This window comes from Durio zibethinus, chromosome 20 (genome assembly GCF_047325235.1).
Source record: "Durio zibethinus cultivar Kanyao isolate XHJ-2024 chromosome 20, ASM4732523v1, whole genome shotgun sequence".
NCBI classification, from domain to species: Eukaryota; Viridiplantae; Streptophyta; class Magnoliopsida; order Malvales; family Malvaceae; genus Durio; species Durio zibethinus.
In genome coordinates, this window is record NC_143181.1 from 4,194,554 (window position 1) to 4,218,868 (window position 24,315).

Here is a 24,315-nt window from a genome sequence, read left to right on the forward strand (position 1 = left end):
CCCATTTTAAGGGATCAGTAATTGCTGGCCTTTCTTTAAGACTTGTACAAGAGCCTCCGAGGCCCCAGCCACAGCCTCGCATCGTTGCGTGGTGGCAGTCTGGCAGAGGCTGAGGAGGCTCACGGCCAGTTGCACAAGATATGGGCACGATACACCAAGAAGAAGACCACCCCTTGATTCCTTCAAGCTCAGATCAAACTCTACACTTGAACCGCGAACAACAACAGCCTGAAGAGTCAAATCTGATAAGCAAAACCTGGGTTGAATCAAAGAAGCTATGGTTAGTTGCGGGTCCCTCCATCTTCAGCCGCGTTGCCATGTTCTCCATGACTGTCATAACTCAAGCATTCGCTGGCCATCTTGGTGACCTCAATCTTGCTGCCATTTCCATTGTCACCACTGTCATTATTTCCATTACTTTTGGATTCTTGGTAACAACTGATAACCCATATCGAAATATTCCTTGTTTTTCTCATCTCAAATTATCTCCTTGTATTTTGATTAAAAGACCCAACTTTGTTGAAGCTTGTTTTCTTATAGTTAGGAATGGCCAGTGCATTAGAGACACTATGTGGACAAGCTTATGGAGCAAAGCAATATCATAAGTTGGGTATATACATGCAGCGTTCATGGATTATTCTCTTCTTTTGTTCCATTGTTTTACTACCTTTATTCATTTTTGCTGCTCCAATCTTAAAGCTCATTGGACAACCAGCCAACGTGGCGGACCAAACAGGTTTAGTTGCAGTTTGGCTAATACCATTTCACTTGAGCTTCCCATTTCAGTTTACATTGCAGAGGTTCTTACAGAGCCAACTGAAGACTGCAGTGATTGTTTGGGTTTCTGGGGTTGCTCTTGCGGTTCATGTGTTAGTCAGTTGGGTTTTTGTTTATAAGTTGAGGGTTGGGATTGTTGGGACAGCTATCACTCTTGATTTTTCCTGGTGGTTGTCTGTTTTGGGACTTTTTGTTTATGCTGTTTGCGGTGGTTGTCCACTTTCTTGGACTGGTTTTTCTGCACAGGCTTTCCTTGGGCTTTGGGATTTCTTCAAACTCTCTCTGGCCTCTGGTATCATGCTTTTGTATGTGAATGGTCTCTTTTATCTATCCTTGATTTATTGATAATCGAATCTCTTATAATGTTGAAGTATTTAATCAAAGTTTGTGGGTTTTTGATGTTTCAGGTTGGAGAATTTCTATTACAGAATATTAATTATAGTGTCTGGGTATTTGCACAATACTGAAATTGCAATTGATGCTCTTTCAATTTGGTTGGTTCCACTTCCTTTCATTCTATTTTTTTTTTTTTAAATTCTACTACTTGGTTGTTGTTTCTTACCTTGTTTCATCTTTCTGATAAATTTTCAATTCCTTGTTTGGCAGCATATCAATCTTTGTCTGGGAATCCATGATTCCGCTGGGATTTTTGGCCGGAACTGGGTATGTTACTGGTTGTAAGTCCCCATCCTCATGTCATTATACAAGTGTAATCAATTGAAATAGGAATTTAAAAAAATTAAAAGAAGAACAGGAAGATATAAGTTGAATCTCAATCTACAGCCTATTAACTGAAAAAAGCTTTAAGTTGCTCACCTTGAGTATGCATTGCAATAGATTTACAGCTGAAAAGAGTGCCTGTGCAGAAATGGTGGCACATAAGAGATTAGACATCACAGAAAAGTAAATAATTTCTATTGTTTTAAACTTAAATCTTAATAGAACATTTCTCTCTTCATAAACACTGCATTGGTCTTATTGATGACTAATTGTGTCATTCCCTTTTTTGTGGTTTTCTGGCTTACATGTTCTGAAGTAGGTTACCCTGATATTTAGGTTTTGATGATGATCTTATTCATTGTAGTGTCTCCGGTATAATGGTGAATTGCTATAGCACATTTATATGATAGATGCTATCAAAATATTGAATCGTCACCTTTCATATGTCGGCCATTGGATCATACAAAATGCATTGGATCCCCACGTAGTTAGTGTTACTCTTTTAATCAGAAATAGAATGAATTAAAGTATACATTTAAAGCCAGAGTTGAGAACGAGAATGGCTGTAAAATTCAAACTCTTATATCAGACAATGGCAAAGAGTACACCTCTAAAACATTCAATCATTTTTGTGATGAGGCAAGCATCTAACATCAATTAATCGTTCCATACATTCCACAACAAAATAGAGTAAATGAGAGATAGAATAGATTCATATTAGAGATGACACGATATATGCTACATGAGAAGAACCTGTCAAAGCAATTTTGGGTTGAAGCAGCAAAAACTGTTATTTTTTTACAAAACAGGCTTCCCACAAGAGCAATGAAGGATCAAACACCCTTTGAGGCATGGTATGGTTATAAACCATCTCTGAATTTCTTTAAAATACTTAGATGTTTGTGCTTCACTCATGTTCCATAGATCAAAAAAGATAAACTAGATAAAAGAGCATTTCCAGGCATCTTCATTGGCTACAGCTTGGTTATAAAAGCTTATAAAATTTTTCAACCACAAACTAGAAAAATTATTATAAGCAAGGATATACACTTTATGGAAGATGAAGAATGGAACTGGGATGATGCAAAGAAGATGGATCCAACCTCAAAAGAGCCCAAGCTCAAGTTTTTTATTTTGGACACAGCAGAACAAAAACATTAGAGATTGAGAGAATGAAATGGTGGATGACAGTCTTATTAGAGGCACAAAACTATTTTATGATGTTTATTAAAGATGCATTATTGCTGTGTGTAAACTTACAAATTATGAAGAAGCCAAGATGGATCAAAATTGAATTGCTGCAATGAATGAGGAGTTGTTTATGATTGAAAGGAATGAAACATAAGAGTCGGTTGATCGACCCCAAAACAAAAAAGTAATTGGAGTCAAGTGGGTGTATAGAACCAAGCTTAATGCTGATAGCTCAATCAACAAGTATAAAGCTAGACTCGTGGTCAAAGGATATGCTCAAATACTCGGTGTGGATTACTCAGATGTTTTCACACCAGTTGTTAGACTCGATACCATCAGGCTCTTACTCATCATTACAATGCAAAAAAATTAGAAGGAGTACCAATTAGAAGTTAAGTCAGCATTATTGAATGGTTTTCTACAATAGGATATTTATGTAGAGCAATCGAAAGGCTATGTACAGGAAAGAGAAGAAAACAAGGTCTATTTTCTTAAAAAGACACTTTACGGATTGAAGCAAGCTCCAAAAGCTCGGTACAATAGGATTGATGAACATTGGTAGAACTTGAGATTTGTTAAAAGCTTATCTGAATCAACATTATATGTCAAGCACAATGGAGCTGACATTTATCATCTCATTATATGCGGATGACCTGCTTGTGATAGGAAACAACACAAGTATTGTGAAGAAGTTTAAGCAAGAGATGATGAAGTTTTCTGAGATGACAGATCTTGGATTGATGACATTTTCTCTTGGAATGAAAATCAAACAGAATGAACATGAAGTCTTTATCTGTCAAAAGAAATATGCTAAGAAGATTCTGAAGAATTTTAAACTCGAATAATGTAAAGAAATGAGCACACCGATGAATTCAAAGGAAAAGCTCGATAAATAAGATGGAACATAGAAGATTGATCGGGCATATTTCAGAAGCCTAATTGGTTACTTGATGTATCTCCTAGCAACTCAGCCTGACATTTTGAATGCTGTAAGCATTTTGTCTCGGTTTATGCATTGTGCAAGCGAATGGCATCTCAAGGCTACAAAGAGGGTGCTTAGATATGTGAAAAGCACATGTGATTTTTGCATTGAATACACAAGGAGAAAAGAGTTCAAGCTAGTTGGTTTCTTAGATAGTGATTGAGAAGGTTTCATTGATGATATGAAGAGCATTTCAGGTTATTGTTTCACACTTGGTTTTGGTATTTTCTCATGGAGCTCAAAAAAACAAGAAACTATAGCTCAATCTACAGCTGAAACAGAGTTTATTGCTGCAACAGCTGCTGTTAATCAAGCTTTATGGCTAAGAAAGATTTTAATCGATCTTAACTTGGAGTAGGAGGAAAGCATGGAGATTCTTGTTGACAACCAAACTACTTTTATTATATCTCAAAATCCTGTGTTTCATGGGAAAACTAAGCGTTTCAATATTAAATTATTCTCCTTAAGGGAAGTACAGAAAGATGAAGTTGTTGTTCTTGTCTACTACAAAATAGAAGATTAGGTTGCAAATTTTTTCACCAAGCCACTACCGGTTAGCAAGTTTGAATTTCTGAGGACAAAACTTGGTGTTTGCAGCTCCTAAAGCAAGGAGGAGTGTTAGAAGACATGTTTAGGACTGCTGATGTGGATTCATAAATATTGCTTAGTTGAATGTTTAAAATTATTCATGTTTTTTTGGTGTTGGTTATTTTTTGTTATTCATGTTTGTGGTCATGGTGTAATCTTAGGACCATGATTTTAGTGGGTTTTTATTAATTAAGCTTTAAATTGCAATGTTTTTGGTGCTAAGAAAGTGTGGAAGTTTTCTTTGCTTCAAAAATAACAACACCTTACTTGAAGGAGTTGGAACACGACAGGGGCAGTGAAGCTGGACTAGAAGGGGTACTTGGAGTTGGCTTTGGAGGTGCAGGTGTAGAGAGAGGTGGTAATCCCTTGTAGGGAGTAGGAGGTGCTTTACCAATGTATGGGCCAGTTGCAGCTGTTGGTGGTAATTTTGGAGGTGGAGTTGGACCTTTACCAGGGCTTGGTGGATATATATGAGGGTTTAGGGGGTGATGCCTTACTTGGAGGAGTTGCGTTTGCAGGATGTGGCGAGGGCATTGGAACTGGACTAGAAGGGGTACTCGGAGTTGGCTTTGGAGGTGCAGATTAATGTGATGCTGCTGGTGATGGTGCATTTGGAGTTTATTTCTGGTGGTGATACTGGGACATTTGTCGGGGTTGGCGGAGACATGCTGGATAAGATGGTAGTGGTGGCGGTGGAGGAGGCTTATGGTGAACATCATGATGATGTGGTGCAGATGGCTTGTGGTGACGGTGGTTGTGTTTTGGTGGAGGTGTTGTCATGACATGGTTGCATGGAAGAGGAGGAGATGGTGAAGGTGTTGGTGATGGTGGAGGAAGAGAATGGCAAGGTTAGACCATTTTTTTTTTTTTTTTGAGGAAGTGAGATGTTCCAATCTCACCTTGATCTTTTTAGAGGCTTATACTATATTATCTGTTATTATTCGCGAAGACATCTCAGTTGATTTCTAAATGTGTGCATACTTGCTCTCTTTTTAAACTAAACTTTTTGTTGACTATCATACCTTGTCGAACAACTTTATAGATTTGCAAACAGGCGAAGATTCAAGTGAAAGTAATACTCTTGATTTTATTCTACTCTTTTATTTGTTGGTGCATTACAGTGACAGTTACTGAAAGTCATAAAAAAATGTGTAAATTTTCTGGTATTAGAGGAGATAGTCTGGTTAAGCAAAACTAAGTACTGAATCTTTAAAGATTATTGGACATAAGTCTCAGTTTGATCATGTTTCTGGCCTGTTAATGTATGAAAACTGACATGAATTTCTCATGTTGATATAGGTACCTTGTCCTTTTTGTTTTTTGGCCCATTGTCTGGAGCCCTATTATTTTTATTAATTTTAACAATTCACATGAATCAATGTATTCAATATTAACCTTTTTTGTGTTTTAAAATTACGGTGTCCCCAGATACCAAAAGGATGTCAACATGAAGAACTTCTTGCTTTAAGAGATAAAGGTATGTTTAATCATTCCCTCCTATTGCCCCACCTCCTCTCCCTATTTCTTGATGCTGCTTGAATTTACTCCCGTGTCTGATTTCCTGCCATAAATGTGCATGCTTTCTTTGTGAGTTCCTGTAGGACCACCAAAGCATGGTTTTCTAGTACACCATGGAGATCAATATGTCCGTTTCCGTGTTAATTTGCCTAGGTAAGCTTCTTTCAGCTTATTCCAGTTTATATTATTGGTTTGGTTATCTCTACATTTGACCGATGATTTGAAGATACATAGATCAGTTTGGAGAGCATTGCACCTAAGATATTTCATTTGTTTGAGCATGCCTAGTTGTCTTCCTGTTTGAAGTGAGGCTTAGTGAGTATATTATGCTTCTGTCATTAGGAAATTATGGTGATGCTTCCTAAGATGACTTCTGCCTCAAAACTTTGCCCTAGTGACACTACTTACAAAGTTTACTATTTTTTTTTCTCTCCTTTAAAGCAGAGTGAAGTTGGATAATCTGCTAAGATCTTTTTAATTCAATATACTAGTTCATCAAAAGATAAACTGAAAGCTAAGCATCCTATAGTAGTCAAAGTGGAATTGTGGGAATCATTTGCCTTGAAAATGCTCGATCTTATTGATTTTCAACTCTGCCGATGTTGGGCATTTCTGCCTCGTGGAAATGGAACTTTCATTATAGTTGTCAAGCATAGTTATTCATTTTCGATATCACCAGTTAGTTTAGTGACCAGAAGATGTTTTTACTGTCAACTTACAAGTGTCATGGCTAGCAAGTTTTTTCAATAAAATCTGAAATGGTGTAGAAACATGAGTGCTTACTATAGCTAAGTATCAGACTTTATGAGCTGGAAGAATTGAAGTTCGAATATAGCCAGCCCTTTGCTCCATCTGGGTCATTTTTACTTGTAAATTACAGCCTCTGTTCTAACCCCCAATGTGAATTGTGGTTGATAATTTTGGTAACTGCTATCATTTATGTCTTGTCAGTCCAAAGTTTTCAGAGCATTCTATTATATGAGTTGTTACCGTTACCATTGCTGTTTTAAAATGTCAGTGTTCATCATATGAGCTTGTTGTTGATATGGTATGAAAACTTTCTTTGACACTGTCACCTGTTTGCCAGAACTGGGGTTTTTTTTATGTATCTTAGTCAAATATTGTACTAATGTGAAAATATTGGAATGATTTAATATGATTATTACTTTTGAAGCCTGAGTTCAGTGGAATGTAGATTCTTTGAAAAAACACATTTCCTAATTTTTATTCTGTCATTTTTCTTCTCCTTCCGTACGCCCTCTTCGCAGTTCAATAAATGGCCGGCAACAAGAACATGCAAAGGAGGAAATTAATAATGAAAATGACATCACTGTTGAAGGCAATTGGTAAGTTTACATCTCAATAATGTTTATCTGATAATCCAGTTCTCAAAAACTCATTTACATCATTAATTTGATGGTTCAGATTTTGACACATTTGTTCTAGGCATAATACTATTATTTACATGATCTTAAATGTTCATTAAATAGCTGTTTGGCATCAACATGAACCAAAAACGAAACTGACCTTATCATTGTGGATGTTGTCATGTTCCTCATTTGCATTTTATAGAATATGGTTTATCTTATCTTTCGAATAGATTGTGTGATTTGTTAATAGAATACGGACTTATAATTCTAATAATCAGGTTCAATCTTGAAAACCTAAAAAAAAAAAAATTTCAGAGCAGTTGGTTGAATTTACAGATTTGGAATTTTCTAGCATACATCAGTTGCCTGAACATTTGTTGGGTAACATTGAGTCCTTTACTAATTATTTTGATTATGATGAAACCCTGAAATGGACAACAGGCTTTATCAGCAGCTATCTACTGGTTGAAGTTACATGTGGGAGACAGTTCCTGAGCATGTGACGGCTCCTAAGTTTATGATTGAGTTTTCTCTACTCGTGCGAATCCTACTCTTCCTCAAAAAGACAATGGGCCAAACTTGACTCGAGGCAATGAACAAGATATGCATGCACATGGAGGATATAAGAAATGGGCCCCTTTTTTTGTGGCTTCTTCTGTTTATAGAGGGTTCAATTCTCTTAACAGTAGTTTCATGATTCATCTGGTTAGCCATTATTGAGGCATTAAAAGAGGGCATCCTTCTTTATCACTTGTGGTGCTATGATAGACTCATAGTGGTCTAGATGTCTGCTCGTAGAATTGTTGACTTGCTGTAACAGCATTTGCTTTTCGACCATCCAATAAACGAAAAGGTTCATTCATTTCTATTTTCGCATCATTATTTTGTTTTTTCCTATTATTACGTTATTATTTTAATAGTTTCTCAAAAACTCTTTTAGTATCTATTTGTATTTTTTTTTTAACGGTAAAAGATTTTTAAATTTTGTTGGATACATTTTTTTGGATTAGTCTAAATTAATTTATTTATATCAAATTCAATAAATTTATAAAAATTTATCTTTTTATAAATTTTTTTAACAGATTCTAACTGAAGTAATCAAAAGATAAGTAAATTCTCTTTATTACTTAGCCAATATCTTATGGATATTTGAAAGTTAAATGTTAATTTAAACATTGATAAAGAAATGGAAAAATTAAGAATAATAATATACATGTATGTACATACTTAAGAAAACATAAGACTTGCATGATGTGTATATATTCTGATGTTAAATTCGAAAATGGGAAAGATACTTGGGAATTTAATGTATTCATAGTTGCCGGTGTTTTAAACCTGAAATTATTGGAAAATCGAATCCTTACAAGAACATGCAAAGGTAATTTCTTATCTAACTAACTAGCTAGAGTCGAGCAATATACCAAGAAACCATTAGCCAAGCGAAGTTGGAACCTGGAATTGGTCGGATCACAAATATTTAAACACTTTCCACACTATTGGGAACTGATGGCATCTCTGTTTCAGGAGCTGGCTTCTTTTTCTTGATTTGCTTGATCTCACCGTAGAAGTATGAAATGAAGCCCCAAAGAGAGAGTGCAAGAGCCACACCCTTCTCTGCTTGAAACTTTTCTTTGTAGAAAATTACTGCCAGAATCTCTGTTACGGGTAATAGAACTGCAATTATGATACCTGATAGCAAAGATGAAGCACAAAAGATTACTCCTATTGCTCCCAAGAAGAAACACTGCCATATTATTGCACTCCAAATCGCAACAACATAATACTTTGTTTCTCCAAGCTCAAATTCCCTTGCTTCCCTTGGAATTACCTGCAAAATGTAACAATTCAATATTGTTCATAGCTAGAAATAAATTTATAAATGTGTTAATTGTACCAAAAATATAGAACCAACAATAAAAAAAATGCTTTTCGATTTCAGCATAGGACTTTTCATTCTATTATATTATTTTTTTATATTTAAAATTATTATAATTTAATTTTGATTGCTAGAATTAAAAATTTATATTCTACTAATAGATCACCTGTAATCGTCTTTAAAAAACCCTTGTCATGATCAAGATTTACCATTCAAAAAGGTTCATCTAAATCTTAGAAAAAACATTTATAGCAACCTTAAAAATGTGGTCTTGGGTTGTACTTTACTTTTTTATCTCAAGAATTAGAAATCAATTAAACTGCAGTAGATCTCATTCATCATTGAATGGAGTATACTTTGGTAGTAATAATTAAGATAGAAAGAGAAAGAAAAGAAACCTTGAAATCCTTGTTAACCAGCATACCAACGGTGCAGAAACCAGTAGCAGACAAACACATCACCATCTGAATCTCCATCACAAGGGCGTAGCTGATTTCTTGATTTGCCTTCTTGTACATTAACTCCACCAAAGGCAAGATAAACCCATACAAAGCAGATGCAGCCAGGGTCATTAGAAACCCTAAAACATATTCCCTGTTTGATTCATTTGCAGGCCGGTCACCGCTCGTATGCAAAGCTAAGACACCTGCTCCGATAGTTAACAAAAACACAGCGTTTATGGAATATGAAGTGAACTTTTGCTTCACTAAAAGGAAAGCAAACCCTGCAGTGAAAGCCAACTGTGAGGCAATGATTAAAGAAGAAGTTGAAACTGGAAGACGGGCGACGCCATAGGCGTAGAGGTAGTCATCAAGGCCAGTCAGGGTTCCAATTACCGCGGCGGCAATGAACAAGGGAGGTTTTATGAAGAAAAGCTTGTTTTTCGAAGTAGGTTGGGTCCTGGAACGGTGCATGTAAGCACAGGCGATAGGAAAAAGGATGATGGGCCAACCACCAGTCTCTAGCCAGCTCGAAAACCAGACTCGTTTTCCTCCATGGATGAAGTAGAGGCGCATCAGAAGAGGACCACCGCAGTTGCCTATAGAAAGAATGATACAGTTTATTACTAGGAGAGATTTTCTCATGGTGGTGCCTGGTTTATGTTCCTTGACAACCTCCATGATTAATTACAGAGAAAAATGGAGTGTCTCTTTTATTTGTATGGGGAGTGTTAACATTTACTAAGAGCAAAACTGTCTTGTGGATCTGCTAATATATAGTAATATGAAAGCAGGAAAAAGCACACGTCAATTATATGCATTAAAACATGGCAAGAGCCAAAAGTGAGGGTGAGAATGAGAAAATCATATTAGCAATTCTTGACCAAAATCTCAAGAAAAGCAATTGCCTGGTGTTTAATTTTAGAAAAATGTAACCTCAAATTTCTTTTACCGTTCATTTTAAATATATTTTTTTTATAAAGAAGTTCATAAAAAAAATAATTGTATATACTAAAATTTGAATTCTAAACTTATTATTAAGTGTCATTTTTTAAAATTATTACATGAATCAATTAGATTAAAATTTAAGTTTAAAATATTCATATTTAGATTATAACTTGTAAGATATATTATTTTAAATTTTCAATGATTTGCATTTGATATATCAATCAAAATATATATTAAATCCACAAAACTAATTCTTGTATTCAATTTATCTATTAAACCATTTCTATTGTAAAGGAAAACTTATGCGACAACCAAACTGTCTTTTCTCCAGCGACTTATTAAAGAAGGAAAATAGTGTTTTTTTTTTTTTTCAACATCCATGCATTACTCTTAGAGGCCGGAAAATGTCTTTTCTAGTATAAGGTTTCATCGGCCTTTTCCATTAGAAAATTAATTCTGGAAAGTTCCCCTTGTTTTATGCAATTCTTCCATCAATTTAATTCTGATATTATTATTTTTTTAATATTTGAAGTTATGAAAATTAATTTTGATTGTTAAAATAAAAAATTCAATAATTATGACGTAATTGGCTTAATTATAATGATTTTATAACTGCTCAGAAAAATTGAAAGGTGGGGTGTATATAATTAATAAGTGGGCATATTTTTTTGATGTAACGGCTAACAAACATTCACAAATTAGTAGTCTTGCCTTGCTCCAACTCAAAACCACGTAAAATTGCCGCCGTTTGTGGTTTTGATGCTACTGGCTGTCTGTATAGTTGGAGCGAGAAAATTTATTTGGTCTCAATTATTGAACTTTTATTTGGTTTTAATACATAAGAAACTTTAAAATAATATTTTTAAAAATATATACATCATTAATTTAAAAACTTGAATTTAGTGATAAAAATTAATGATGTCAATCTTACCTAAATGAGAATATAAATTTTTTTATTTAAATGAGGATGTAAATGAGTATGAAATTTTTAGTATAGATTTGGGATAAGAACGGAAATGAGTATGGTTTTAAATTTTTTATCGGATACAAAAATATGAATGGATAATATAGCACTTATTTAACTCATATTTATTAAATCTCTATAGGAATGCAAATACATTTGAAATGTACATGAGTATGGGGTGAGTATTATATGAAAAACTGAAAATGTGTACAAAAAATACTCTATCCATCTTATACATTACCCAGTATCATCCCTAATTAAAATAAAAAATTTAAACATTATTTTAATTATATTTAATTAATATTTATTTTTTATACAAAGAATACCATAATTTGAAGATATAAAAAAAGATCGTAGATATTAAAACTTAAATTTCACATTTAAATATTATTTTTTAAAAATAATTGTATGAACTGAATTAAATTTATAATTTTACTTAATTAATATTTATAAACGCCCGCAAACCATATCCTTAATATAATTAATGCTCTCTCTGTAGCATTGGGAGCTGATGAAATTGAGACATTTAAACTAATCATAGTTATTCAAGGCATAAATATCTAATCAACCTGCTTGATTTGTTGGCCATATAACCACTTGTGTATAATATATATTAAAAATTTAATATTTTGTCAACAAATTATATGATTAAATAGTGACAATATATATGGTTGATCACATGAATATAAATATCTTCAATATTGGATGGTATGATTTGTCTTGCCTGAGGGATGATGGTCAACTCATTACTCTGACTTTAGTTTGCACAAAATATAATTGTCGCAAAGCCAATCATTTTTTTTTAAAGATTAATTAAAAAATATAACAAGCTAGCTACTTTCAAAATTAAAAGACAAAATTAACGAGAGTTAATTTCTTCATAATAATGACCCACTGATGGACTGGACCTGCTAATATTTATTATTTTGTTTATAAAATCTAATATATATCAGTTTCAAATCCATGTTACCAAAATATAATTAAAAAAAATCCAGCAATCTGATCAGGCAATCCTGTCGTTATTGTCTTAAAGATAATTTTTGTACCCATCAAGTAGTTGAGAAAATGGATCAAGTGTCTAAATTTTTTAATAGAAAAGTTTAAATAATAGAAGCAAATTTTTTTAATATTTGCAATCATATAAAATAAAATACCATGGCAGTTAGCGTAAACTATATAAGGAAAAAAAAAAAAAAAGAAAACTTGTCCTATACTATATGTTCACTTCATGTGGACAAATACAAATACTAACATATATTTGCTATATACAGGCAGCAGCATCCAAGATTGCAATGCGGACAAACACTTTCCTCCAAAACTAAGAGCCAAATGTTTTGAAGGGTCCAGCAGCACTCGTCATTATCGATTTTGCCCACTTTAAGCCTGCCATGCGTTCTTCAATGTTAAAAAGTAGAGTTCGGTATAAAATAATTATTTTAAAAGTTATTATGATTTATATATAATAATTAGATTATTGTGTCTAATAAGTATTTGATGATTTTGGATCATCTAGAATGATCAAATCAATATCTTAAAGAATGATCCAAGTCTCATATAAAAATATGAAAAACGTTTATCATAAAAATGAAATAATATGTAAAATTAATAATAGTTAATTTACTTATTTATTGTATGAACTAAAATTTATTGTATCTTAAAATTATAATTATTTTATATTATATAATTTTATATTTTCAAACTAATATTTATTGTAATAAGTTTACAATAATTTACGTATTTTTTTAATATTTTATATATAATATAATTTTTTTATTTTTTTATTATGAATTTAAAATATTGATTTTATTTTCTAATTCAAATATTTTTTACATAATTTATATTATAAAAATCAATTTACCTGTCAATAAATATATTTAATAATTTAATTATATTTTATTATAAAATAAATAAATATTATTAATATTTTACAAATTGTTATCTTTAAACAATCTTAAAATTATTAATTTTCGTAACATTATAATGTGCATGATTATTTTCATACTTTTAAACAAAATAATATTTGATTTTTAGTAATATCAAACACAATAATTTTTAATTCCTAAGAATTAATTATTTTTAATCAAATAAAGTGATTTCAAATTATGAGCATTAAGATCACTTTGATAATAAAATCACTCCGATAATTACATTATTATGATGTTGTATATCCAATCAAGATGAAGTGAAGATATATACCAAACGCTACCCAATGTTGTCTATCCAATCAAGATGATGCGAAGCCATATGTGATTTTCTTTTGTGAGAAAATTCATGGTTTTGGAAAAGTCTTAACATTTAATTATATAATTAGAATATGAAGCTTGATTTAATTAGTTTATATAATTATTTTTAAGAAATAATATTCAATAAATTTAAAATTCGAATTTTAACATCAATAGTAATTTTTTCTATTTTTAGAATGATATTTAAAAAAAATGATATAATTACGAAATTTAATTTATGTTGTCATATAAATTGATAAAATATTATTAAATTTTAATTTTAATTATTAAAATTTAATTTATTTAATAATATTTAATTTATATGGTAGAATATATTGGTAAGAGTAATTTTCAGATACGACAATTATTAAATGATTCCATTCAACCCTTATTAAATTTTAATTCGTAAATATTTGTGTTTCTGAATTGATGATGTTGAATTATTGGTCACAATTAAGAGAGGTTGTACAACAAAACATGCTCTAACAATTACTATCTTACGTGTTAATAATTTCGACTTGGTTTTTTTAACAATAGAAATCCTTTTTTTTTAGAAGATGCCAGTGTTAATAATAGATAACTTTTCGTTTAACATCATAAGATTTGAGAATTTGACATACATTGCTTGAATGTTGAAACCCATTCTTTTGTAAGTACATTGGGCCTGCAAGTTGGGTCAGCTTCCAACTGCCTCTACATTGGTATATTTCTTTTAGCATATAATTCTTTTTTATGGATAGATATTATGAATAGTTTTTAAAATTATAGTTAAATATTTAATTTGGTATTTAAATTTAAAAAATTTTTAATGTAATGTTTGAATTATAAATTTATTAATTAATATAATACTTAAAAGTCGTTTGATCATCACATATTTGAAACTGATTATATTAAAAATGAATATCACATTAAATAACATATTCATAATTCATATATTATATTAAAAATTTTTAAAATTTAAATATTACATTGAGTATTTTTACTACAATTCGTGAGCTTTTCATAATTATTGAAACTGATTCAATGGTTGCTCTTAGATGGGTAACAAATGGAGAAAAAAGGCTCTGGGAGTTTCATAATATATGTATATTTTTGCAAATTGAACATCTAATGTCTAGTATTGAGAAAGTAAAGTTGGTGAAAGTATTTAGAGAAGTGAATGGCATGGCCGATGCATTAGCAAAGGAAGGGGTCGAAAGAGATCATTATTTTTTGGCATGGTGGTGATCAGTATCGGCATGGTTTGTTTGGTGGGTAAGAGGGTGGATTGTTTGTACACTCCTGGAGTATGTCTAGTGTCCAGGTGTGGTCTCCAACCAAGTTTAGGGAGTGTAAGATCTGGTGTATTACTGTAAGCATATTGATGTGAACAATATCAGGTATAATTCTGTAAGCACATTACCGTTTATTAATAAAACTATGGCTTAATTAAAAAAAAAAAAAACTGATGTAATACAATCGATGGTCAACGATGTGAAAGCAAACAAGCAGCCATTAAGGTATGTTTTTAATACCAATCAAATATATAGGGATTGGGAGGACATACTAAAAACTACAAAAAGTCTATTTGTTTTATTTTGTTTTGTTTGAAATCCAATTAAAACCGTTACTTTAAAGATTAATGCATGAGTGTTTGGAATTAATAAATAAATTCTACAAAGTTTAATAGTTTTCATTTTAATAAATTCTCTATTTTTTTTAAGTGAAGCTTTTATTAATGGAAAAAGTTTGCGGATAGCAAAACCAGGCCATGTCCAATTGCACCACCCGCTGGAAGCAATCGCCTTACATGTTAAACTAAGAAAGAATGAAAAAAGCCTGGAGAGCATAACAAAGAGGTAGCAACAGATCTTAAGTGAAACAGAAATATGTAAGGCAAATAAACTTGGAACGCTTTACCACCAGACCATGAGGTTCGTCACTCAGTCCACCCCTGCCCTCGCTAATACATCTGCCAATCCATTTGCCTCTCTTTGTACCTTCTGGAAGCAAGCACTAAACTTGGCACTAAGCAAGTCAATCGAGGTTATGGCCCACCATAATTTGCACGGCCCGTTTTCCTTCTCGCTACACCAGACTCAACAATTAACAACCATAATAAATTCTCTATATTCTTACCCCTTATTTCAATTTAATCACCACTTACAATAGTATAAGAATTACATATTTTTTTAATCTTTGTATCAAAATTAAATGCATGAAACTTATATTTAACCTTTTTGATCTAATAATGGAAAATGTGCAATATTAATGTATTTAAGTGGATCCTCTTATATGTACTTGTTTTCTGCGTCCAGGTGCTTCCCAGCTTCACTGTTGGTCAGTTATGGCCAGCAGCAGGCCAACGAGCATGTTTCAAACAATAATTAAATTATTATTAAAATGCGTGAAACTAACAAACAGTAATAGTTAAATGAACTGAACTGGCACAAAGACAAAGTAGAGCTACTACATGCCAGTAGCAATTTAATTATTACACCCCGGTACAACTGATGAATTTAATTGGTAGTCTTAGTAATGAGAAGACCCACCGCCGTACCCTGGTTCACAATGAGGGCTATCTGAGGCCCCAACATGTGAACCAACAGCGCCGGCTCCTATAGCTTGCTGGTGAATATGAGCGTCATGCACAGATGGTTCCGCATATGGGTTTGTTGGGGGTGTCTCGCAGGCTTGTTCACGTTCTTCATCAGAGCAAGGCACTGCTGCAGGAACCATTATTGGCTTCTTTTTCCTCTTTGCTAGACAAATGAGACCAACCAAAAGGATTGCGAGGAAAAATACACCACCGAGAGAAACGCACACGGCGATAATAGTTGTGCGGTTGCCTCCTGCTGGTGGTGGTGGTGCTGCTGTTAGTACTTCTGATGGGGGTGGCACAGAACTGAAATGTGGGGTTGCCCCATAAGGAGTAGGTGCTGGTGCGGGAGATAAACTACCGGGTGTTAGTTTTGGTGGTGGCACGTAATGGGATGGTGGAGAGTATGAAGGTGATGAAGATTTGGGTGGTTTTGCTGGTGGTGCAGAGTGAGGTGGTGATCCCTTGTAGGGAGTAGGAGGTGCTTTACCAATGTATGGGCCAGGTGCAGCTGCTGGTGGTGATTTTGGAGGTGGAGTTGGACCTTTACCAGGGCTTGGTGGATATGAGGGTTTAGGGGGTGATGCCTTACTTGGAGGAGTTGGGGATGCAGGATGTGGAGGGGGCACTGGAGGTGGACTAGGGGGGTACTTGGAGTTGCCTTGGGAGGCGCAGGTGCAGAGTGAGGTGGTGATCCATTGCAGGGAGTAGGAGGTGTTTTACCGATGTATGGGCCAGGTGCAGCTGCTGGTGGTGATTTTGGAGGTGGAGTTGGACCTTTACCAGGGCTTGGTGGATATGAAGGTTTAGGGGGTGATGCCTTACTTGGAGGAGTTGGGGATGCAGGATGTGGAGGGGGCACTGTAGGTGGACTAGAAGGTGTACTTGGAGTTGGCTTTGGAGGTGCAGGTGCAGAGTGAGGTGGTGATCCATTGCAGGGAGTAGGAGGTGTTTTACCGATGTATGGGCCCGGTTCAGCCGCTGTTGGTGATTTTGGAGGTGGAGTTGGACCTTTACCAGGGCTTGGTGGATATGAAGGTTTAGGGGGTGATGCCTTACTTGGAGGAGTTGGGGATGCAGGATGTGGCGGGGGCACTGTAGGTGGACTAGAAGGGGTACTTGGAGTTGGCTTTGGAGGTGCAGGTGCAGAGTGAGGTGGTGATCCATTGCAGGGAGTAGGAGGTGTTTTACCAATGTATGGGCCAGGTGCAGCCGCTGGTGGTGATTTTGGAGGTGGAGTTGGACCTTTGCCAGGGCGTGGCGGATATGAGGGTTTAGGGCGTGATGCCTTACTTGGAGGAGTTGCCTTTGCAGGATGTGGCGAGGGCACTGGAACTGGACTAGAAGGGGTACTTGGAGTTGGCTTTGGAGGTGCTAAGCAATGTGATGCCGATGGTGATGGTGCATTTGGAGTTGATTTTGGTGGTGATAATGGGACATTTGTTGGGGTTGGTGGAGACACGGGATAAGATGGTGGCGGTGGTGGTGGGGGCGGCGGAGGCTTATGGTGACCATGATGATGATGTGGTGCAGATGCTTTGTGGTGACGATGGTGGTGTTTTGGTGGAGGTGGTGTCATGACATGGTTGCATGGAAGAGGAGGAGATGGTGAAGGTGATAGTGAAGGTGGTGTTGGTGGTGGTGGTGGAGGGGGAGAATGGTAAGGGTAGGCCTTTTTTTTTTTTTTTTTGAGGAAATGAGATGTTCCAATCTCCGTACGCAGTACTATTTAAAATTACTCCAATGGAAAGGGATGGATACTTCAGCTGTGGCTGGCCCGCATTCATAGTACTTGCAGGGTTGTAGGGCTTTGGAGGTATTAAGTTTTTAAATGCACGTGTTTTTAGCTGTCCTTCTTATTGCAGAATTTTTTAGCTGTCCTTGAATTGAAAATTGGATGACTTATGCTTTTTAGGCCAAATTAAGTTTATAGAATTAATTATAATATTTTTATTAAGTTCCGATTGAGCTCTAATTATAAATCCATTACTCTTGGTTGGTTGATCTATATAATATGAGTATATAAACCTAATCGAGATGAAACTACTAGAATTAAACTTTAATTTTGGGCTCTAATCAGCAAGATTATTTTATAGATTTTTTTCATCATGTTAACCTGATAAATTAAAAATAATTTTATATTTATTGCATTGATAGTATATAAATTTTATATATTATCAATAAATCATATAATGTTATTTTATCGATGACTAAATATAAATTTTTATAAACTTTTAAAATAAATAAATACATAAAAATTTAATTTAAAAATATTTTTTTATGATATTATATAATTTATTGATAATATATAAAATTTATATTCTGATAATATATCAAATATAACAATTTAAATCCAACAAATGATTTAAAATTGTCCATAAACAATATAGATGAATCCATCCCTTAGTAAACCAATTAATAATAATTGTTATGGTGTCATAAAAAAGACCAGAAAACTATAGAATACACCGTCCATTCTGCTTGGAAGGAATGTTTTGAACGAATTATACAGAATAACCAGAAGAGCATAAACTTTAGAAAAAATATTTTATATTATGTAAATTACCAACCAATTTGACATGTGTAGTAAGCAAACTGATTTAGGAACCATTTGCAGTTAATTGTTAGGTTTCCAAGTTATGCCATTAATTAATTTTAAGGTGAGATAAGCAGCACCCCAGTTCATCAGGCGACCAATAACTATTGAAGGCAGGCCGGCACCAAAATAGTCAATTAATTTAAGCATACCGAGTTTAATCATATATTTACATATACATATACATATATATCTATATAAAATCAAATAATACTGATTTTCTTAATTAGTTTCTCATTTTTCAATTGATTAAAAATCAAGCCACTGGTGTTTATTAGTTTTATTTGCATGGTCCAACAAGTACAACTAGATTTGTTTACAATTTTGATTGGATTAAATTCAATTGATTTTTGAAATTTTTTGATCAAAGTTTAGGTTGATTATTGTTAAATATATTAAAAAATCATTTCTATGTTAATATTTGTATATTTTTAAATTATATTTTTTTATGCAAAATTCTATTAAAATAAAAAATTTATTTATTAAATAATGATTTAGAGGGGTCGAGCCAGGTATGAACTCTAAAACTCATCTTCAAGATTCGGTCCATTTTCAGGGATAAGAGTTAACTAAAATTGAAGTTATGTGACCCGAAAGTTGTAGGCAGGACGGCCCATTTTCAGGGATCAGTAATTGCTGGCCTTTCTTTAAGACTTGTACAAGAGCCACCGAGGCCCCAGCCACAGCCTCGCATCGTTGCGTGGTGGCAGTCTGGCAGAGGCTGAGAAGGCTCACGGCCAGTTGCACAAGATATGGGCACGATACACCAAGAAGAAGACCACCCCTTGATTCCTTCAAGCTCAGATCAAACTCTACACTTGAACCGTGAACAACAACAGCCTGAAGAGTCAAATCTGATAAGCAAAACCTGGGTTGAATCAAAGAAGCTATGGTTAGTTGCGGGTCCCTCCATCTTCAGCCGCGTTGCCATGTTCTCCATGACTGTCATAACTCAAGCATTCGCTGGCCATCTTGGTGACCTCAATCTGGCTGCCATTTCCATTGTCACCACTGTCATTATTTCCATTACTTTTGGATTCTTGGTAACAACTGATAACCCATATCGAAATATTCCTTGTTTTTCTCATGTCAAATTATCTCCTTGTATTTTGATTAAAAGACCCAACTTTATTGAAGCTTGTTTTCTTATAGTTAGGAATGGCCAGTGCATTAGAGACACTATGTGGACAAGCTTATGGAGCAAAGCAATATCATAAGTTGGGTATATACATGCAGCGTTCATGGATTATTCTCTTCTTTTGTTCCATTGTTTTACTACCTCTATTCATTTTTGCTGCTCCAATCTTAAAGCTCATTGGACAACCAGCCAACGTGGCGGACCAAACAGGTTTATTTGCAGTTTGGCTAATACCATTTCATTTGAGCTTCCCATTTCAGTTTACATTGCAGAGGTTCTTACAGAGCCAACTGAAGACTGCAGTGATTGTTTGGGTTTCTGGGGTTGCTCTTGCGGTTCATGTGTTAGTCAGTTGGGTTTTTGTTTATAAGTTGAGGGTTGGGATTGTTGGGACAGCTATCACTCTTGATTTTTCCTGGTGGTTGTCTGTTTTGGGACTTTTTGTTTATGCTGTTTGCGGTGGTTGTCCACTTTCTTGGACTGGTTTTTCTGCACAGGCTTTCCTTGGGCTTTGGGATTTCTTCAAACTCTCTCTGGCCTCTGGTATCATGCTTTTGTATGTTAATGGTCTCTTTTATCTATCCTTGATTTATTGATAATCGAATCTCTTATAATGTTGAAGTATTTAATCAAAGTTTGTGGGTTTTTGATGTTTCAGGTTGGAGAATTTCTATTACAGAATATTAATTATAGTGTCTGGGTATTTGCACAATACTGAAATTGCAATTGATGCTCTTTCAATTTGGTTGGTTCTACTTCCTTTCATTCTATTTTTTTTTTTTTAAATTCTACTACTTGGTTGTTGTTTCTTACCTTGTTTCATCTTTCTGATAAATTTTCAATTCCTTGTTTGGCAGCATATCAATCTTTGTCTGGGAATCCATGATTCCGCTGGGATTTTTGGCCGGAACTGGGTATGTTACTGGTTCTAAGTCCCCATCCTCATGTCATTATACAAGTGTAATCAATTGAAATAGGAATTTAAAAAAATTAAAAGGAGAACAGGAAGATATAAGTTGAATCTCTATCTACAGCCTATTAACTGAAAAATGCTTTAAGTTGCTCACCTTGAGTATGCATTGCAATAGATTTACAGCTGAAAAGAGTGCCTGTGCAGAAATGGTGGCACATAAGAGATTAGACATCACAGAAAAGTAAATAATTTCTATTGTTTTAAACTTAAATTTTAATAGAACATTTCTCTCTTCATAAACACTGCATTGGTCTTATTGATGACTAATTGTGTCATTCCCTTTTTTGTGGTTTTCTGGCATACATGTTCTGAAGTAGGTTACCCTGATATTTAGGTTTTGATGATGATCCTATTCATTGTAGTGTCTCCGGTATAATGGTGAATTGCTATAGCACATTTATATGATAGATGCTATCAAAATATTGAATCATCACCTTTCATATGTCTGCCATTGGATCATACAAAATGCATTGGATCCCCACGTAGTTAGTGTTGCTCTTTTAATCAGAAATAGAATGAATTCAAGTATACATATAAAGTAACAAAGATTTTCTCTTTGGAGCATTTGTATTGTTATACAACTGATTTTGAATTTTTTATTGGCTTTATTGTTTTCATCTCTCACCCCTGCTTACTGTTTCATCTGTCCCTGTTTACTCTTTTGACTCGTTGTGTTTCTTAATACAGTGTGCGTGTAGCAAATGATCTTGGTGCAGGCAACGCAAAAGGTGCCAAATTTGCAACCACGGTGTCTGTGATTACCTCTCTAGCTGTTGGATTTTTCTTTTGGTCAATTATTATGGCCTTTCATGAGATGCTTGCAATGATCTTCACCTCAAGTTCTTCTATTATTACAATGGTTAATAAGTTCTCAGCCTTACTGGCATTCACCATTCTTCTCAACTGCATTCAACCAGTTCTTTCAGGTCATAAGCTCAATCAGAAATTGCTATTTGGAATCATGATCAATAGTTTGTCATATTATTTGATCATTGTGCTTTGTTTTCAGGTGTGGCAGTCGGATCTGGTTGGCAATGTGTAGTGGCATTTGTAAACATAGGTAGCTACTATATAGTTGGAGTTCCTCTTGGCATCTTCTTCGGATGGCTTCAATTTGGTATCACTGTAAGTACAGTTATTGTGTCACAAGTTTTTGGTAAAAGAGTCTTCTTATTTCAAAATTATAAAAAATGACAGTACCCTTTAACTGGAACATGAAAACATGGCTGAATTTTCTCTATTTATCTTCAGGACTCTAGAATTTAAAACTGAAGCATTTAAGTTTGTATAACCAGGGTATCTGGGCTGGAATGATCTGTGGAACTGTGGTTCAGACATTGATACTAACTATCATCACTTTGAAATGCAAATGGGAAATAGAGGTAGGTTGTGATATCTTAAGTACCCTTTGTTGTTTTTCTTTTCTAAATAAAGTTATTAAGTTTCTTCTGTCTAAAATCTCATTGACAGGCACAAAAGGCTCGAATTCATATATCCAACTAATAACATCAGTTTGAGTGTGCCTATTATGTGAGTTATATTACAGTGCTTATTGTGAATCAGTGTTATGTCTGGGACCTGTTGGTTTGAAGAATATGGGGAAACAGTTATTTTCCTTCCTTTTTCTCTTGGGTTAATGTTATGAATGGTTCATAAACTATAGTAAAATATTTAATATGATGCTTGAACTTTAAAAATGTTTAATGTGATATTTGAACTATGAATTTGTTAACTAATATGAAATGTGATTAACTTTAAATGCTGACATATGACGCACAAACAACTTTTATGCCAAATTAGTTAACAAATTCATAGTTCAGATATCACATTAGAGATTTTAATATTCACATACAAAATTAAATATTTTACTATACTTCATTGGTCACTTGTAACGGTAATCCATTTGTATTTGCTGTTTACTGCTACTCAAGTTTAGCACCAAGAACAAAAGAGGGGAGTAGAGGGAAAAAGAAACAAATAATGAGTGATGAATTAAAAGGCGGTGAAAAGCTGTCTGGCTACCCGCATCTATATCTTTTTAGTTTCTTTGGATTGTTTCCATAGTTGAAACTTAGCAGGGAAATGCTAGTTGGTGCAAACTGCAAGTGTGGATGAACTTAAGATCTTTATTTGAACTTTCCCGCACTAAGCCACTTGTGCTAAGCTCAAAGCGGTTGGCTCTTGATTTTCATAAATTTCTTGTTAGCTGTTTCGAAAGCTAATAAAGAAAAAATAGTTACATAAAATTCCTGCCACAGGACTTCTAGTTCTAGATGATAATTGGGGACCATTTTGAATATTAAAGAAAATTCGAAAGCCTAATGCAAATTGAATTATTGCTTCTTATGTACTTACCCACTCTAATAAACATATTTAAAATACGAAGTACATGCAAGAGACATCCAAAGCCTCTGAAATCATCAGGCCAAGGCACAAGAATTCTCTTACAACAAAATTCAATGTCTTTTTTTTATTTGATCATCAAGTGAATGGGTATGAATAATTAAACATGCTAAGCTTATCTGAGCATGCGAGGCTGACGATCGAGATTCTTACCATCACTTTCCACTTGACTAATCTACGGCTTGCGTCCAGCAGCGAAGAGTAGGAACGCAATTTGAGTTGTCAATTAGAGAGCTGAAAAGCTACCTGATGCGTCACATGAAGGAAGGTCATGACTCATGGACATGTAAAGCAACTACCATTCCAGTTTTCAACAAGGTCATTGACATGTAATGTAACTAACATTCCGGTTCCAACCCATTGATTTTGCAAATAAGCCCAAGAAGTTTACGCGTTATAGGTACGTGTGAATTAATATTGATGATGAAATGATAGTTACGTAAGTTTCCACAATTTTCCAACTATGATGGAAATAAACACCAGACCGCCTACGTTTGAGAACTCCATATCCACGTCGAATAAAAACCATTCAATTAAATTTAAAGCCAGCGAGAGGTGAAATGCAGGTGCAGCTTGATTGGCGTTTTTTTTTTTTTTTTAATTTTTTTGGCCAAATCTTGGTCAGGTGATTTAATTGAGAGTTTGATTAGATATGAGGAATTTGGAATTTGGTGATTGTCTCTGTTGGGACCTTTTAGACCGCTTGGTTGAATATTAATTGATTGATACCAGCTGGTCAAGGACTTGGAACTTCAGTTGCGTTTTGCTTTTCGCTTCTTGTTTCTATATACGCACGCATTTTTCTTCCTTTTCACGTAGTAAAAGTGGGTCTTGAACCCGAAATTGAATGTTGGAGCAAGATATATATGGTCAGTAAAAACAAACTTGAACTATAATTGATAAAGACATTTAATGCATAAGTCTAAAGTATTCTTTCACATTGATGTCGAAACCTACTTTAGACGGCAGTGGTCCAAACCAGAGCTCCAACTTCGTCAACTAATTAAAACATGAAAGCAGCTTCCATCAAA

At 34.2% G+C, this 24,315-nt stretch overlaps 4 protein-coding genes across 11 annotated transcripts; 2 read left to right on the top strand and 2 right to left on the bottom strand.

Moving 5' to 3' along the window:
- On the top strand, window positions 1-8,008 carry LOC111315556 (protein DETOXIFICATION 27-like). Of its 8 annotated transcripts, none has more exons than XM_089749356.1 (9): window positions 1-431; window positions 541-1,082; window positions 1,185-1,271; window positions 1,384-1,454; window positions 4,549-5,106; window positions 5,687-5,735; window positions 5,860-5,929; window positions 7,045-7,122; window positions 7,588-8,008. In XM_089749356.1, the coding sequence occupies exons 1-5, from the start codon at window positions 141-143 to the stop codon at window positions 4,566-4,568; spliced, it is 1,011 nt and encodes a 336-aa protein (XP_089605482.1). In that variant the 5' UTR covers window positions 1-140; the 3' UTR covers window positions 4,569-5,106; window positions 5,687-5,735; window positions 5,860-5,929; window positions 7,045-7,122; window positions 7,588-8,008. The 8 variants fall into 8 exon arrangements, with proteins under 8 accessions (XP_089605482.1, XP_089605478.1, XP_089605481.1 ...); XM_089749352.1 differs by having other exon boundaries at window positions 1,384-1,440; window positions 4,486-5,106; XM_089749355.1 differs by having other exon boundaries at window positions 1,384-1,440; window positions 4,532-5,106.
- A 365-nt stretch (window positions 8,009-8,373) lies between these two features.
- LOC111314928 (purine permease 1-like) lies at window positions 8,374-10,227 on the bottom strand. Its single transcript, XM_022916547.2, has 2 exons — window positions 9,421-10,227; window positions 8,374-8,974 (listed from the first exon to the last, which is right to left on the bottom strand). Exons 1-2 carry the CDS (start codon window positions 10,141-10,143, stop codon window positions 8,624-8,626), a joined length of 1,074 nt encoding a protein of 357 aa, XP_022772282.1. The 5' UTR covers window positions 10,144-10,227; the 3' UTR covers window positions 8,374-8,623.
- Window positions 10,228-16,402: 6,175 nt separating this feature from the next.
- Window positions 16,403-17,890, bottom strand: LOC111315122 (uncharacterized). Its single transcript, XM_089749359.1, has one exon. It carries the CDS (start codon window positions 17,751-17,753, stop codon window positions 16,542-16,544), a length of 1,212 nt encoding a protein of 403 aa, XP_089605485.1. The 5' UTR covers window positions 17,754-17,890; the 3' UTR covers window positions 16,403-16,541.
- A 1,376-nt stretch (window positions 17,891-19,266) lies between these two features.
- Window positions 19,267-22,500, top strand: LOC111315557 (protein DETOXIFICATION 27-like). The gene is made up of 8 exons (XM_022917383.2): window positions 19,267-19,813; window positions 19,923-20,464; window positions 20,567-20,653; window positions 20,766-20,822; window positions 21,569-21,807; window positions 21,891-22,006; window positions 22,177-22,263; window positions 22,352-22,500. The coding sequence occupies exons 1-8, from the start codon at window positions 19,523-19,525 to the stop codon at window positions 22,382-22,384; spliced, it is 1,452 nt and encodes a 483-aa protein (XP_022773118.2). The 5' UTR covers window positions 19,267-19,522; the 3' UTR covers window positions 22,385-22,500.
- Window positions 22,501-24,315: the final 1,815 nt, after the last annotated feature.